Source organism: Galeopterus variegatus, unplaced genomic scaffold (genome assembly GCF_000696425.1).
Source record: "Galeopterus variegatus unplaced genomic scaffold, G_variegatus-3.0.2 Scaffold531, whole genome shotgun sequence".
Lineage (NCBI taxonomy): Eukaryota > Metazoa > Chordata > Mammalia > Dermoptera > Cynocephalidae > Galeopterus > Galeopterus variegatus.
The window spans coordinates 109,068-127,412 of NW_007726642.1; the positions used below are offsets into that span (position 1 = coordinate 109,068).

The window sequence follows — 18,345 nt, forward strand, 5'->3', positions numbered from 1 at the left end:
TTAGAAACACTTTTCCAAATCAAGATGTTAGACTGAGCACATGATTTTACCTCACGTTCTTCCTAAAAATCCACTGAAATGACAGTAAAGGGGGTGGAGTGGGGGGTGGAGTGCGGTGAAAAGGGCCACAAAAGCATAATAAGGACTTCTACTGGCCCATCCGCGTGGGTTTATGTACTTATAACACCTCACGAGTTTCCCACAGGACGGCACTCGTTTCCTATCTCACCTGCTGCTTTTGTCTTTAGAACTATGCTGTGCTTCGAGTCTCATCTGGTAGAATACTTCAGTATGTTCTTTAGCATCTCAGGTCCACAGCTGGTATTCCTTGCATTTCCAAACATTTATTTTTTCTCCCTCAACACGTACTGTTTGACTAAGCGTGGGGTTTTGGTCTGCAGTCCTTCTCTGCCCACAGCTCACAGGCGGTGCCCCAACACCTTCTCATCGCCAGTGGTGCCCAATACCTCGTGCCAGTTGAATTCGCTCCTCCCCCGTCCTTCTCATGGTTAACTGTCTGTTCCAGAAACCTGGAGTTCAAGAATTTCACTAGGGTCTCTCTGAATAAGTCACCCGTCCTCTCTCCTCCCCCGACTAAGCTTGCCCCGGACTTCCTGACCCTCTGTCTGTCTGAAGGCACACGTCTTTCCCCAATTCAGAATCTTCCTGCAGGTTTCAAAGCCCAGCTCACACACGGAGGGCAAGGGACATGGAAGTATTAGATTTGGCACATATATTACCCAAAACTAAATTAAATTTTTTAAGGTTACTTTGGGAAAATACACTTAGAATTTTACTGGTAAAAAGCAATCACTAAAAAAGCCAATTACAAACTTTTTATCTCCATTTCTCAACATTACACGTGAGAGCTGCAAGTATTCTGAAGTGAGGACCCATGTCTTACTGCTTCATTTTAACTCCTGTTTCAAACACTGTACTTGGACTCTGATTCATTATTTAATTCAGTGAGCCCAAATCTACATATAATAGTTAGGAAAATTGAAAATATCTGATAAAAAGTTGAAATATTATTGAATTAAGAGAAATTATAAAAATTCAAAGATCCAGCAAGAATCCTTGAAACCTAGAGAAACACACATCCTAAAGCTAGTTGTAAGAGTTGACTGAGCTTCTAGAAGGCATTTCACCAATTTTCTGTTAAGACTCATAAATGAAAAATTTTCCAATGTTTCCTAATAAGATTTTATCCCATTTACTCCAAAAATACCAAACTATAATTAACTATACAGAATTCTCTAACATTTATTTACCTACAGCAGCATATGAACCCACAAAAGGTCTAACAAAAGATCATTCTCAAGAATAAATGAATGCTTTGCTAAATTTTACCTAAAATCAAACAAATTTTCAAGTATAATACTATTGACTCAAATAAGATTGTAATTTATATGAACTAACCAACCATAAGAATATCTATAATCTTATTCAACATGCTATATTTGTAAAACTTATTTGTCCAGACATTACTTATCCTACACTTACAACTTTTAAGCATCAACCTATCAATTGATTTTCTATTTTATTATTCTTTATTTAGAAAAACAGCATAACAACTATTTCATGAAAATTAAAGAAATTAACCCAGCCAGTTTCATTCTCCTCTAGTCTCCAACATGTCTCCTGTCTCTTCTAAGACCTACCAGATAACATCAGTAAAGTCTTTTCTCCATTCTATTTTAGGACTTCCTAGCAGACCCCTCCAAAAAACACCCCTAAAACCAAAAAATAAAATTACAAAAAAAACTTGAATGAGGGCGAGAGTAGGATTTGCTTCATTTGTGTATATGTAATGTATGTTTGTGTATATACAAGGGATCTGCAAAAAGTTCATGGAAAAATCATATTCTTTTAATTCCATTTTTTCCACAAACTTTTTCAAGTAACCTTGTACATACAGTTTAAATAAATTAATGAGATGAAATCCAAAGTGCTCTTTCAAAATTTCCCATACATTTCTAAGACCTTCTCTCAAATTATGTAAATTTCCCCTTAAATACCAATTTAAAATAATTCTTCCTACTCAAGATTGCAGTTCTGCAACTAGGCAAGCTGCCACCACCACCGCAGGGCCCCTACCAGGGCACTGAGGTCTGGAGCTGGGAGAAGCCAAACCCAGCTGCAACTGGGCAGGCTGCCACCACTGCCCCAGGGCCCTCACCAGGGTCCTGAGGCACGAAGCAGGGGAAAGCCAAACTCAGCCGCAACCAGGTAAAGAGCACACTAAAGACACCATTTCCACGCAGGCAGCCCACCATAGCCACTGCAATTGCCATGGCTGCTGCAAAAGCAGCTAGTCTCTATAGCAGCAGTCACAGCCACCATGCAGATGGCACGCCGGACTCTCAACTGCATTGACATGAGGCACCGGCATAGACCAAAAAAAAAAAAAAAAAAAAAAAAAAAAAAAAAAAAAAAAAAAAAAAAAAAAAAAGAGGTCTTCTCTCTCCACAAAGCACAGTCCAGAGTAATAGAAGAAGCATCTGATTTATGATATAGGGTAGGACGTAATCACACCTTCTCAGTACTGGACAGATCATCTAGGTAACAAACCAACAGAGGAACAGTTAATCTATGAGATGGAGAGAACAAATCTATGGTTATTGGGGGGGGGTGGGGGGGTGGATAAGGGGCATAAAGAATAAGTACTATTTGTAACAATGAATATGTTAATAAAAAATAAATTAAAGGGGCCGGCCCGGTGGCGCACTGCTGCAGTGCGCTGCTTGGGAAGTGCGGTGGCGCTCCCGCCGAGGGTTCAGATCCTGCATACAGACCAGCCGCTCACTGGCTGAGCGAGGAGCAGGGGCAACACCAAGGGTTGCGATCCCGTTGCCGGTCCCAGTCCGGTACGGGCGCGACACTGAGGGTTGCGATCCGTTGCCGGTCACGAAAAAAGACAAAAAGACAAAAAAAAAAAAAAAATAAAAATTAAAAAAAATAAATTAAAAAGAAAAAAATTGCAGTTCTTTGGTTTCCTAGTTATTAAAATTGCAATGGTATTTCCTTCTAACTTCCAAAACAAAAATAGTCTCTGATACATAAAATAACTGTGGATTAGCCTTGGAACACAAGTTCAATTCAAAGAATACAACAATTTAACATTTTTTCCTATGGGGAGAAACGTTATTAAAATTGCAATGGTATTTCCTTCTAACTTCCAAAACAAAAATAGTCTCTGATACATAAAATAACTGTGGATTAGTCTTGGAACACAAGTTCAATTCAAAGAATACAACAATTTAACATTTTTTCCTATGGGGAGAAAAACCTAAATTCCTAATGACGAACTTTAAAAAACTAAAATTTTTAAATCCAGGTGAGGAATGCCTGTACATAAATAGATAATGTAAGGCACAATGAAATAAAGTGCAGGAAATTTACAGACTTAGAATAAATTTATTTACATAATTATCAAAGAAATATTTTCTAACAATCTGCAATTTTTCCTTTTATATCTACGCATCTTCCCAATTCAAAAGGCCTTTGCAAATGATGTTTATACTAAATTTGTTACTTAAGAAGAATCCCATAAATAGCTTCCTATATTAACAAATTCTCAGGTCAGTAAACTCTAAATCGATGAAATTTTATCTATCACTGTGATCCTGACAATTTGGACACTAGGCACTCCTCAAATTCTTCTGGTGTATTTTCACAAGAAGCTCTGTATATAAAATGCCCACTCTAATTCCACAGTGCTGTTGAAAACAAGAAACAACAAAGATGCACAAGAGGCACATCAAACAGCTGTTACAGCCAGCTCCCAAGACGACCCCAAAGACTCCCATCTCCTGCTGTTTCCACACTCATGTAGCCCCCTCCCACATGAAGGGTGCCCCCGTGCAAACAACAGGGCACTGCAGTGATGACAGTATGTGACTTCTGAGGCTACATCACGAAAGATGTGGCTTCTGCCCTGCTTGCTGTAGGATTCCTCCCACTAGGTACAGCCAGGTGTCCTTTGGGAGGCGAGAAACAGGCCTCCTGCCACACTCAGCACTAACTTGCCAGGCATGGGGACTAGCCACCTTGGACGTGGACTCTCCGGACCACAGCCCAGGTGACATCCAGAACCACACCCACCCACAGTAAGCCACTCCTGGATACCTACCCCAGGGAAACTGTCTGAGACAGTGTTTACTGTTGTTTTAATCGCTAAGTTTTGGGATAATCTGCTGGACAGCAATAGATAATACAACAGTACACTCAACAATGAGTGAGGAAATGATTATTTCAGTTTGTTAAAGGTGGATAAACAAAAAAATATGTGACAAGTGCAGAGTTGTGGCTTAGGAAGCATCAGTAAGACCTTGTAGTCTCTCTAGGATAAGGAAATCGCTCTGAAGGAGCAAACAGCAATGTGACAGGAAGAAGAAAATTCTGTGGCAGAAAATACTTGAGAAGTCAGTAGTGTTTTTCAGAGTCTCAGTACAAGGTTCTTCTTTGGCCGAGCACCACCCCTGCTTTCTCAAGCAGCACCTGCACGCCTGCCCCATGAGAACGTCGGAGCCCGGACTGACCTGTGGCCCTCGACCTGGGAGGGGCTTGGTCCCCAGCGGGCGACTAAGTGACGGGGGCAAAAGGACCAAACTCGATCGTGTACTGTTTCCATTCGGACGAGCCAGGCCACAAATAACAGAAACCAGTCAGACATGTGTCTCATTTCTATTCTTATTCACAACATTTTGAAGCCTTTTCTATGTACTCAGAGAGCCTTTGGTACAGCTTAAAAACCAAAACATTACACAAGTCATTGCACCCCAGAGTTAAGAACAACAAATGTGGCAGCCTGAGGAAACCAGTGAACTACTTTCAAATATTCTTCGTGGTGTTTCCAGCATTTACAAGTTCTTGTGACTATTTTCACATGTTAGTCAGATGACACTGTCTTTCCTATGCCAAGAACTTGATTGACCTTAAAAAGAAAAAAAAAAAAAATCACTCTCTCCAGATTAATCATAGAATGAATATTCACAAAGCAAGTCAATGCAAGTTAGAAATAAGCTTACATATTCAACTGCTGAATGCAAAAAGTGAGCAGAGGAAAGCATAAATATAATAATATTACACAGTAAAACAAGCAAATACAATAAAATCACTTTCACAGCTCCTATGCCTATACTGGTAAGAAAAAAATCCTGTCACTTTAAAAAATAATCAGATGGCCTTACACTTCAATAGTTTTAACTTTTCAAATTACTTTTATTCATATATACAGTAGGTTAGTATAGTGATCCTCAACTTAGGCAAAAGGAAACTGCAAGTCCAGAGTAGCATACACATAGCTACCGAGGCCAGACAGCTCATAAAAATGGGTGAACGGACCCTGGGTTTACATGCACCTGGGATATACTGCTTGAATGGTAGGAACATTATTTTAAGACAAAGCAAAAAATCTAAATTCTAAAAAATGACTTTTTAAAAAAATCTTATTTTTAAAAACTGGGGGGAAGAAAACAAATATTTATAAATAGTCTGTGAGTTAATAAAACCGGCAGGCTACTACTTTCCAGACTGTGGCATTAACTGCTCATCCTGGATCCCACTACTTGTTACTGATGGACCCACCGCTCGGGCATATATATAGACGAGAAACCATCCCAAGACAAGGACTGAAACAAGGACGGGACCCCAAATTCCAGAAAGCCTCACAGATCTGCTATGATCAGAGGAGCATTTCTCTCCACTCTTCCTCCAACTTAATGCCACCCAGCAAGGCTCACAAGGTGCTGGATCGCCGGGCAAGCTGGCCAGTGCCAGGGAGGAAGGCGTGCTGCGGGCATGAGCGTGGCAGCTGCGGGCAGCCAGGCCTGCCTCGGGTGGCAGGGCAGTGCTCACTTGTGCCAGTCGCAGACACCCAGCAGGACTGCCCGCCCAGGGATGGGTGTGTACAAGCCACCTCTCGCCTCTGGTCTCTGATGCCCCTCTGAACCGCTGTGTGTGGAACCAGATCCCTGCCCACTGCTTCCAGATCCTTCCCACCTGATCCCCAGGCAGCTGCCTTCACCCCCGCACTGACTACTCTGAGTCCAAAATAATTAAATCATTAAAAAAGTAGACCACAGGTTCAAAAGATCGTCATTAAATAACAAATCAAGTCCCTGAGCTCATATCGTAACTGTTGAGGCAACCTCAAATTCAATGCAAATTTAGGGTTCCACTCACAGAGAGCTGAGTTAATATATTCCTAGAATTTAATTAGTATCGTAATTTTCAGTGTAAATATTTACAAGGAAAGCCGTTCTAAGGGCTATAAAAACTGCTTAAAAATAAATAATATAAAGTGATAAGTTTTAGAAAGGGTTCCACTCACAGAGAGCTGAGTTAATATATTCCTAGAATTTAATTAGTATCGTAATTTTCAGTGTAAATATTTACAAGGAAAGCTGTTCTAAGGGCTATAAAAACTGCTTAAAAATAAATAATATAAAGTGATAAGTTTTAGAAAGGGAACCTACATGTTTACCACAATTAGCTTTACCAAAGTAATTTATTAAATACTAGAAGAAAGCAAATTTGCAAGCTATGTGCCAACGGTTTGCTTGTGTCATTTATTTTACACACAGAAAAATGTTAGAAATGATGGTTAATTTTCCAGGTTAGCCCTCGAAAGTACAATTATCCTATGGAAGAGCTAAATACTGTATATCTGTAGGAAAATATAAGTGCTGTGACAGTAAGATTTATATCTTACTAACCAAAGTTGATAACCAGTAAGACAGACGGTAACTTTATTTTTCCTTTAATTCAAAAAGCAGATTTAAGGTATAAAAAAGATAGGTAGAATCAGGAAAAGGGGAAAGATAATGACATTTAGTGAATGTTTAATTTGTGCCAGACACTACCTAAAACGAAATTAAAAGCCAGCTCAGTCTGAACTTAAGCCCAAAACTTCATCCGTATAAAACAGCCTGCTCCAAATAACTTTTTTTGCAACTAGAAATTACTGTTTACACCTACTACTACGCTAACACATCATCTCTGTTATAAAGTACACATATAAAATTTTCTAAGAGATTCAGAGACAATTATTTCTAAAATGAATTATATATTGTAATTGTGCTTTAAAAAACTATTCACAATTTTAAATTAATGTAATTGAAATGCTTCATTTTTTAAACATCCTGATGTAAAAGCATGTTTGTTAAGTTAAGCTATTTCAATTCTTGATTTTAATGATTGCCATAACCAAAAAAAGATACTTTATCATGATATACAAATGCAAATGCAGTCAGTGTATCCTTGGCTGGGCTTACCAGATGATTATACTCATCTTTAAATCCCATCCAGTGATGATGATGCACATTTAGTTAGTAAATTTGCAACTTCCCCAATGCTAAAGAGATATTAAAAACTAATGGGAAAGTGTTGTACATTTAAAAATGTTTAGCAAATGGGCTAACCTTTCATTAGATGATTTTAAAACAGGTTATAAAATTGTTTTGTGGCTAAAATTAAAATAACACTTTAACTTGAAAGCTGGTAATTTAAGGGAAATAACAATTCATTCTGCCTTTTCATCAGGAAACTTGGTTTTCAGGGTAACCAGATTGCCCAAACAGGATGAGAAAAAGCTCAACTCCCATAAAAGAAAGCTGGCTAATAAGAAAAGAATGAATGAAATAATTAGAAAAACCTTATATGAAAAAACTAATAAGATTAATTCAGACAACATTATCAAATGCTGTTTAAAACACTAGATGAGTGGTTGATAGAACATATGACAAGTGCCAAAATAACACCACATGGAACACTTTAAGTCTTAAGGAGAAAACCATATGCTGAAGAGATTCGATAGCACCTAATCCAGTGGTCATTTTTAGCCTTACTATGGCAATTTAGGTATTATGTGTTAACTGATGTGGCATATACAATTAATGCACAAGCCTTTAGATTTAAATTCCAGTTCATGAGAAATACAGAGAATGGAGAAACAAGTTAAAAGATACCACAGGGAAAAACCAGAGAAATTCAAAAGGTGCACCATTCTATAAGACAACAGGGCTGGTATCTTCAAAAAATCAGTGTTATCAGAAAGGGACTGTGTTGGGCCGGCCCGGTGGCGCACTCGGTAGAGTGCGGCGCTTAGGAGCATGGTAAGACAACAGGGCTGGTATCTTCAAAAAATCAGTGTTATCAGAAAGGGACTGTGTTGGGCCAGCCCGGTGGCGCAACCGGCGCTCCCGCTGAGGGTTCGAATCCCATATAGAGACTGGTCCGCTCACTGGTTGAGCGCAGTGCGGGCACGACACCAAGGGTTGCGATCCCGTTGCTGGTCACGAAAAAAGACAAAAAGGAAAAAAAAAAAAAAGAAAAGAAAGGGACTGTGTTAAAGTGAGAGAGATTAAGGGAAGAACAACCTCATGCGATATGTGGTCTTGGATTGGATATTGGTTTGGACATTTTGGAGTGATTAAGAAAATATGAATATAATCTGGGTATAAAGATGATAAAACATGTACTGAAAGATCAGATTACTGACTGAAAAAAGCAAGTGATAAAAGTGTATTGTAAACATAAAACATTTAGCATATGTACAGTGAACTTCAAAATGTTCATGAAAAAAGAGAAATAAAAGATAATATGAGACCTTGGGTCAAGATGGTGGAATAAAGAGTTGCCAGTATCACTCTCTCCCACAAATCAACCAATTTACAACTACGAAAAAGCAACAACAGCCAAGCTGGGGCCTCTAGAGCTCAGGGGAAGAGGAGGAGACACCTACGGAGTTCACTAAGGCAGGAGAAGCCACGATGAGAGAAAGAAAGGACCGCTCCCACCATTTGGAGCCCCTGCCATTTCCAGGCTGGAGCTGCTGAGCATGTGGAGCAGGAGCTGGCAAAACCCGCAGCTGTGCCCTTTGGATGAAGTTGCTTGGAGGCTGCAGGGGAGAGCGGGGCCATGGGGGCCCCCAGGCCAGCAAGACCACTAATAGGGTTCCCGTGGACCCACATAGGAACAAGAGGCCACAACAACTGTAAAAAGGAGCCACTAAGAGGCCAGTGAGTCATCGCAAGTGACCGGTGCTCAGCCCATCCCATGGGAAGCATTTGGAGCATGGGCAGTGGGGGAGATGGGCCCACTAGGAGAACACTGGCCACAGTAAGGACAGCCAATCTGTCCCCCAATCAGCTTAGGACCACTCAGACAAGACTGGTCAGGAATACAGAACTGCATGGGGTGCAGTTTGATGAAGTGACTCGGCCCAGACCAGAGTTTCTACGCAACCCAGGTGCACCAGATCTCACTAGACCCGGAAGTTCCTATAACATCAATCATTAAAACCTGAGCTGCACAAAAAGCCTTCCCCAGGTAATCAGCAGCAAAGCAGCAATTTAGCTCAACCACAAAGCTCAAGTACTGGTTCCCAAAGGAAGTTCCCCCATTTTAGAAGTCAGCAAAAGACAACAAATTAGTTCCAGTGCAGAGTTTAAGTGGTGGGAACAGCAAATAATCCAACACAGAACTGAAAGAAAAAAGTACCTGCAACCAGAGACAATGTTTGATATCAACTAGTAAAGATCTCATTTCACCAAAGGACACCTATAACACCTAGAAGGACCAGAAGTCTCCTGGGCTACCAAGCCAGAAAGGGTGGTGGGCTGGGGGCCTCAACCATCCCCCCCAACACCCACAATCAGTCCTAAGGGTGGGGGCCAAGGGCCTCAGCCCTGACCCCCCCAACACATGCAACCACCCCAGAGACAACCACCAAGCTGCAGCAAGAAGGACCCCAGGTTCCTGAGCTAGGGGGGGTGGGGGGGTGATGGCTTTTGCCACATCCCCCTGACATCTGCACCCAGCCTGGCAACGACCTCGCCACTGCTGGAAGTCTCCCCCACCCCCCCATCTCCCCTGTGGGAATGAGGGGGGAGCCACAGGCCTCAATCCCACCCCTCCTCCTTGCACCTTCTTCCACCCCATTTCCTTCCCCTTTCCCACTCCCTCCCAACTGCTCTGCAACATTTTAGAATGTAAAAAATAATATTAATAAAGTAAAATAAAAAGATAATACGAATCTTTCCATTAACTTTTTGAAGTACCCTTGTATGTGTATGTACACAACACATTTCAGCTTCTGTAAATAAAGATTAAAAAAAAATTTTTTCTGAATTTCTCAAGGGTGCAAATATGGGTTTTGTGCATGACATCATTTTTTACAATAGAATGACAGAACAAAATTTCAAACTTTATTTTCAAAATGCTCTTTTAATTATGAATTTGTTTTGAAAAGCACTTTGCCACTTAAAATTTCACCTTTACTTTGAAATGACAGGTTAAGTACTACCACCCAAAATCTGGCTAGGTAACAGCCGTTGACCTATCACAGAACGGGGCAGCAAACATAGCACTTTGTACGATATGGTACACTTATCTTTTTGTAAAAGAAAAATTGAATTGTACTTTATGTTCTTCAACTCTTTTCCAGTGGTAGAAAAGATTTTTAGCTTCACTCTAATTTGTTGGCAAAGATTCTACCATTCAGACTGGTGAGCTTGTCAATCTATTTACCAGGCCACACAAAGTGGAATACTCTGAAATACACTGAAAACAAATGAACAGTCAACTGGCTCCTCTGATTTGTAACACTCACAACGCCTGACCACCAGACTAAAGGATTCCATCTTTGTAAATTCCAGATCATCAAACTATATGGGCACGTCAGCCCGTTATTTCACCTGTGAGGCCTCACTTCTCCAGTTTTTAAGATAAAAAATAAGCAGAATTACTAACACTTTACGTTCATGCCTCAGAGGATAATCTGCCACCCCCTCCCCACCTTATATTAGGTCCCTTTGTGTATACAAAGATGAACAGAACATGATTCCTTTCAGAAGCCTGGAATTTAATAAAAGAACAGACAGAAAATCAGAATTGGTCCATCTGGAATACCTCCTTCTTTCATGATTCTTCCTACAGATTTTTTGTTTTAGTCTTTGTATTACCACGCCAAGTCAATCACTAAAAAGCCTTACTATTTCCAAGTTTCTTCAACAACTCCAAAAAAGGTTATCAAGTCTACAGATCAATTTATATGGAATTAACACTCATCTCCACAAATCTTTAATCAGAGGATTTAACAGACTTTAACCAGATCGAAGCTTCACCTACTTTGATGTTTTATCTTTTGAGGTGTCCATATTATATCTTGATACTGCTTTTCTACTATTAATAAATGTCCTTTTCTTAGAAGTTTTTCTTCTGCTTCTCCGCCTCGTATCACTACAGTGCCAAGCTCCTACTTGCTCCAGCCAGTCAGGGCTGCAAAGGCTTCTGTCACAGCCAAGAGCTGTGATCCTCCTGCCAGACTGGCTAATGACTGAGCAGAGTCATGAACTCCAGGGAATGCCCAAATTAGCATACTTGGCACTTTCCTAACCAATCACATCAGCACTAACCTGAAAGTAAGAATCCTGGAAGGATTTCTAAATCTAAAACACATTAAGTATAGAAAAAAAAAAAATACAAAAAACTTCTGTTTGTCAAAATATAACCATAGGAAAAAAACAAACCAAAAGGCCAATACCAAACTGGGAAGAAATATACTAACAAAAATTTCAATAAATATGCCAAGAGGTTATTGTCTTTTTGCTAGTAGTAAAAGACAAGAGCAATAGCATATTAAAAGAGTGATTTCTTATTTATGAAATTATCAAGTGGTCTGATTTTGTTTTTTAAGACGACTTTGAGTTCCCACCATACCCACAGCCAACTTCCACGGGATTCTTCACACTGAAGTCCCCATACCCGGCTCCTCAAGATCCTACCAACTTAGAGACATGTCATCTGACCGCAGACAGCTGACTGACCTAGAGGCAGCCCAGGCAGAGCTTGCCTGTGTGGTCAGTTCTGCTCAGGAGCACTGGCTGTCCGATGGAACTGCTCCGGCCATCCAGGTTTTCTCCTGGTCAGTGTAAAGGCAAGACCCACAAAGAAGGGTTGGAACGTGTACTGTCACACTAAGGGCCATTTCACCAGGGCTCCCTTTAATACCTGATGAACTCTGAGAATTCTGTCTGCACCCCTTTTTCTATTAAGCTGTCATGATTTACTCTTATAATTTACTTTAATCGACAGGGTTCCTCTCCTCAGTGACAGCCAAGTAATAGGACCAAGTGTGCCAGTTAAAACATCCACCTCTCCATACATTCTTTTTCTTTCTCGGGGACCTGCGTAGACTGTTTTCTTTTTTTTAAAGATTTTGCTGCAAGCACAAGATACACCGAATGAGATGGAAACAAACAAACGCTACCATCTCTAGATATGAAACAGAGCTCCCCACACCCTCATAACGGTAGGCTATCTGCTTCTGCAGAATTGCTTGCTTAACCTAAATAACTCCATTTTACCCCCTCTCTCACCTGACACAACAGCCTAGTTCCTGGAATTTACCACACCATCTGCCTCACCCCATCCTGGATGACCCCCCTTGGCTGTGACTGCTTTTGATTCAATAACAGAGAATCCTGAGCAATTGGCTGTGGGCTGTGACTGCTTTTGATTCAATAACAGAGAATCCTGAGCAATACCAACGCCATCTTGGGTAGGCAACACTCCATTCCCATTGTCAGACTATCCCCGCCTTCTGCATGAGAAACCACTGACCTTCTCATAGAAACAAAGACTGTTGCATAGAAACAGGAGCCATACACAGTGAACTATCACATGGGAACAGGAACCATACACAGTGAAAAGTTGTATACTTGATTGCTCTAATGGCTCATTTTTGGCTATTGTAACCTAGCTACCTAGCTTGCTTTGTGCACCTGGACAAACCTGTGTGCCAAAGGGATGTAGTTTTTGCCTTTAAAAACCCCACAAGACCAAGGCCCAGGGCCATTCTCCCTTGGTTGCTCCTTGAGAGACGGTCGCTGGCCAGCTGGAGTGAATAAACTGCCCTTTTCTGCACGAGTGGCGTGTAAGTGCATTCTTGCCAGAGGGTGCCTCACAACAGATAAGCTTACAAAATCAAATTTAATAGACATACCATACAAAGGGCATGTCTAGTAAATGTTTGCTTATCAAACATTTGTTTCATACTTTCAGGAATGATAATAACCTTTAGTTTTCTCAGAAACAGTTCTCTCAACTACCTTTGTGATCACGAACAGGAAAACAAACAAATAAAAGGCTTTACTCACTGCTGTTAATGATTTTCCTTTTCATGTCAAACATAAATGAGCTAATTATTAAATTCTGAGGTGCAATTACCAACTTTTGGTCTGATCTTTGTAAATTCCAGATCATCAAACTATATACCAGAAAATAATTTTAAAAGGGGGGAAGGCATAACAGAGACAAGCAACAAACCAGAGGTGGGAAAGAAAGAAAGAAAGCAAGCTCAAGGGCTCCCCAATCTTCTTCACACAGGTAAATAACGACTATGCCTATGGTGAGGTGGGAGTGAAAGAAACACCCCCCTAGTCACTCTTCTCCATCTAAAGAATGGCTTGCTTCCTCACTGCCGAACCGATGGGGACCCTACGCTGGAGGAGCTCTTTGCTGACTCAGGAAAACCTGAGGCTTTTGGGGCTCCTGCAGATGAATCTACTAGGTGCCAGATAAAATTTGACTCTTTCAAAAAACAAAGATCCTCCATCATATTTACAAGTAAATGAAATGCATCTCTTATGTTAAAACTGGCTATTCCAAACCGTATATCCAATGGTCCAAACAGAGCACCTGATGGAGCATCATCAACTTAGTGTGTCACCCATTCTCCTGCAACACTGACCTGCCACGTCCTCCTGCTACATGTTTTCATGAGAATGGAGATGACCTCAGTCAGAAAGAAAATTGCCTATATTCAGATTATAAAGCACTCTTACCTCATGTGACACAACTTGATGGTCCCCCCCCCCCATCGATATTGGTACTGACCCCAGTAAAATTATTTTACAAATCACTAATGGATCTGTGGCATTTTTTCCCTAACCTTAAGAGGTATAACACGTAAACTTTTTCACAGTAGTTGGTCATATTTTTTTTAAGACTTTATTTTTAGAGCAATTTTAGGCTCACAGAAAACTGAATGGAAGGTACACAGATCTCCCATATATGCCTTCTCCCCCCACATAAGCACAACCTACTGAGTTGATCAATTTTTTAAAAGCAAAACATGTTCATTCTGAAAAGAAATCAAGACATTATCTTAGAAAATGTAATTTCAAAATTCCAACTGCAAATTTAAAGAACCACTGTTGTACCCATTTTCATCAACACATTAGGAATGTAACTAAATACTTACCATATAACATCCAACAAGGAAAGCAGCATTTGCTTGTTTTCTCTGGTCAGAGCCAGTAAAATGAATAATTTTCTTCCTTATCATTGTAATGGACTGCATAAAAATAAGTAGCTGTTAGTATTCTCTTTTTAATTTCAAGTTTTCTAAAATTTTATTTTGTGATAAATTCCATATCTCACAACATATAAGCATTCACATTAGCTAGAGTCTACTTCAAAAACAGTAACTTTGACATTCCAAAATACCATGTACCTTCCCATAAAAGAGGAGGGAAGGGGATGTAAATAGATACATGCTTGGAGCATAGACTACCTCTGAAGGAACACATAAGAACCTGGACCAGGTGGTGGGAGAGATCTTTTCTTTCACTTTCCTACATTTTTAAAAAAAATCTATTCCCCAAACCTTCAAATTAACATAAAAGGGTATCTAGAACGGGGCAAAAATAACCCATGCTGTTTGAAGTCAGCATAGTGAATAACTGGGGAGGGGCACGCAGATAGTAACTGAAGAAAGGCACAAGCAGGCTCTTCTGGGTGCTGCCAACATTCCGTTCTTCCTCTGATGATCCAGACAATTACCCATGAACATTCAATTCGTGAAAATTCATTGAGATGCACACTCATGATCTGTACATATTTCTGTATGCCTATTATTCTTCAATAAAAAGTTAAAAACAAAAAGGACATAGAATTTAAAAATAAAAGGAGCATGAACACAAAACTTCATTCAAACTCCTGATACACTTTTATCACTACTGATTGAATTGGCAGTAGTGTTTCAATCAGCAGTGTTTCAAACAGTCAATATGTTCTAGTAGATGATTTAAAAAAAAAAAAAAAAAAGGGGACTGATACATTTTTTGTTGACCCAAAGAGTGAAAGTCCACAGACAGCTGAACATGGAAAAAATTCTTTCAAAATTAAAGCAAAGGAAAAAAAAAATGGGGGATGGGGGGGTGGAGGGATTATTTTTAACTTCCTAGCCCTGTATGAAACAAAAGACCTGCCACTGGCTGGAAAAAGGGAGGAGGGAAAAAAGGCCAACAATGTTTACATTCCTATTTGAGAAAGTCTAGAAAGAAGAGTTTCCATCTCTGTATAAAATTGTAGTGAACATAGTTTGATGCTCAAGAAAAAAAAAATCTGCCTTAGTCATAAATTTTTAATGAAAGTAAATTACAATTTTAATTAAAAATAAATTTGGGGGCTGGCTGGTTAGCTCACTTGATTACAGTGTGGTGCTGATAAACACCAAGGTCAAGGGGGTTCAGATCCCCTTATGGGCCAGCTGCCAAAAACAAACATACAAAAGTCTGTGCAGGCCAGACTATAAAAATAAAGAAATCAAGAAAGAAAGAAATTTTATCTCTTCTGTGTACTAGTCTGGTAGATAATCAATTGAATGAAATTGATTTTTAAAAAGTACCTGCTTCAAAATACAGCGCTTTCTTCTTGAGCACTTACAGTGACTGATTTGCAACTGCTAGCAAACAGTACATTTCTCATTGTGCATAACCAATACTTCAAAAAATTTTAAGTAAATGAATGGGGTCTAAGTTCAAACCAACAGAAATACACTTTAGTGACTCTCAGCTCGCAGCCTTTAGGACGTGTGTCTGCCTGCGCTTTTTCCTGATCCCTCATCAAAGCGAGTAGTCACAACAAGCACCAGGCGGTAGTTAGAAGACAGGAGAGAAAGCACCTCCAGCCCATTTTTATCTGCTAGCATTCCCCACCACAATGAAGGCCGAAAGAACAACGACCAAAGCAAGGGAAGAGTTTCTCTTGTTAGGTTTCAGTTCCACTGGGTCAGACAGTAAGAGGTTCATTTAATTAACCAATTTCCAATTTGGCTTTTCAAGTACGTATTTGATTACTACCAACCCAAACCAGAACCAAATGACCCAAACTTCACCTGTTCAATTAAAACTCTAGAAAACAAATATATGCACTATGACTTTATAAAGCAAAAAACCACACCACTACAGTGAAAAACACGGCATTTCCTTTTTAAAAAGAGATATGTTTTCCTTACTCTTCTCCCCAAGATCAAGCTAACAATCCTTACTTAATCTGAATCTTAAGTAAAAAAGACTTTACCTTTAATTTCTTATTTATCTTGCAACAATATCTGTAAACCATTGCCAGATTGAGCGGTCCAAAATCTGCATAGAAGCTTCAAAAATGAGAAATAAAAGCATGTATGTATGTATATTCTAGATGTTCTTATTATAAATGACTTTTGGGGGCTACAAAATCAAATCAAGACAAGAAAGCACACACCAAACTGTTATGGCTCATACTATTAAAAAAATATTCTGGCAAATGCTTATTAAAAAATGCAACAGGGCTGGCCAGTTAGCACAGTTGGCTAGCATGTGGTGTTAAAACACCAACATCAAGGGTTCGGATCACGCACTGACCAGCCACCAAAGAAAAATAAGTAAATAAATATATAATAAAATTAAACTAAAAATGTAACATTCCCTCACATGGCTGCAGATTGAAAAATAAAAGAACATATAAAAAAATGCAACAAGTGCTACAATGCTTAAATCTAACACCAATTAACATGAAAATACCTTCTAAAGTTAAAAGGCTGTTTTTCCACACATATTTTCCACTGGCAAAACCCAATCTCTTAGTGCATGTTTATCTTACTAACATAAACTATTAGAGTAATAAACTAAATATTTAAACTTGGGAAGGTTCTTTCATTTAAACTTTTTCCTAAAGATCTATTTTATTACCAATGGTTTAAAAAAGCATCCTGCAATTAGCAATCAATAGATTTATAATCTTCCAAGGCTACCCTATTTATAAACATCACTTTAGATTCCTCAAAATAAAAAAGAACCCTACTAACAATCTTTTAAAAAGCAATACTTACCTCTCATATTCAAGTTCATTATCTATGCTGAAATAATGTACATTTGGTGCACTCTTTGGTCTGCTGTAGAGAATGGCAAAACAAAGGCGATCTGAAATGGAAAAATTGCAATGTTCCTTCCTCCAAGTTATTAAGAAACGTTTCCTATATGGTGCAACTCTTTTCAGATGAAGTCAAATGTTTACTTTTTCCATGTGTGTTTCAGATGGTGAGGGGTGGCAATATGCCGTTTCCAAATACTCTGGCTGTTCTGGAGGGTGATAATAAATAAGAAAATTGTCTACAGGAGAAATTGCCCTTAACCTGAAGCGTGACCAGTGGCCAGAGACTTTAACGTGGTGACAATGTTTGGTTTCTGAAGGAACCTCTCAGCACACGTTTCAGCCAATGGCAGCATGCACTTGGTGGCATGCCATCAACCTTCTAGGTGACTTTCACTATGTTTTAAGACATTCTAAAAAGTCATCTCAGCAAGTGACTCTTTTTCAAGGAAAGAAAAAAAACCTTCCAAATTAGCTTCAAAATCACCGTTTACACCAATGGGGCACAACCAAACAGGCCACATGTTCACGCCACCGTCCTTAAGGTTCCCTACTGATTCTGGAGCCGCCGCTGTGGCATTTCTACAAGTGCACAAATGACCATGAAGACAGAAGCGACGAGAGGCCGAGGGTCGGGTGAGGTCAGGCCGCGGGGAGGGTCGGCGCGGGCGCCCACGGGAGCAGGGCCCGGCCCCGCCGTCCCCCCGTGAGACGCTGCCTCCAAGCCCTCGGTGACACAGTCACTCGCGACGCCTAAGAGCGGCGTTAGCGGCCGGGCTGGGGGACCTTCACGCGCACGCTTTGGGCAGAGCGCCCGGGGAGACCCGAGCGGGAGTTCAGACGCCGGGGTCCGTGGTTCAGCTCCCGAGACTGTCGCCCGAGTCCCTCGGGGCGCGGGCGCACTCACCTCGGATCACCTCCACCAGCCGCGGGGCCCGGCCGCCCTCCCGGCTCATGGCCGCGGACCACACCCCCAAGTTCGCCGCCGCCAAGTGCGAAGGGCCGAAGGGCCGCGCCCCCCGGAAGCGGGTGGCTCCTCCCGGCGACGGCTCCTCCCCACGGCGGGCCCAAGGGCCCGAACCCGGCCCCCGCACCCCGAGCCCGGCCCCCACACCCCCCGCACCCAAAGCCCGGCCCCCACAC

The 18,345-nt window shown here is 40.7% G+C and overlaps 2 protein-coding genes across 2 annotated transcripts in view; one reads left to right on the plus strand and one right to left on the minus strand.

Moving 5' to 3' along the window:
* Nucleotides 1-18,158, minus strand: part of CDC14B (cell division cycle 14B) — a 61,179-nt gene extending 43,021 nt beyond the window's left edge. Inside the window, exons 1-4 of the mRNA XM_008569805.1 lie at nt 18,110-18,158; nt 17,162-17,327; nt 16,372-16,447; nt 14,270-14,362 (exon numbers count right to left, since the gene is read on the minus strand). Coding sequence (XP_008568027.1) covers nt 14,270-14,362; nt 16,372-16,447; nt 17,162-17,327; nt 18,110-18,158 — 384 coding nt within the window. The remainder of the gene's footprint in view (nt 1-14,269; nt 14,363-16,371; nt 16,448-17,161; nt 17,328-18,109) is intronic.
* Nucleotides 18,157-18,345, plus strand: part of LOC103588185 (acetyl-CoA carboxylase 1-like) — a 154,415-nt gene continuing 154,226 nt past the window's right edge. Inside the window, exon 1 of the mRNA XM_008569806.1 lies at nt 18,157-18,286. Within this exon, the coding sequence (XP_008568028.1) occupies nt 18,157-18,286 (130 nt within the window). The remainder of the gene's footprint in view (nt 18,287-18,345) is intronic.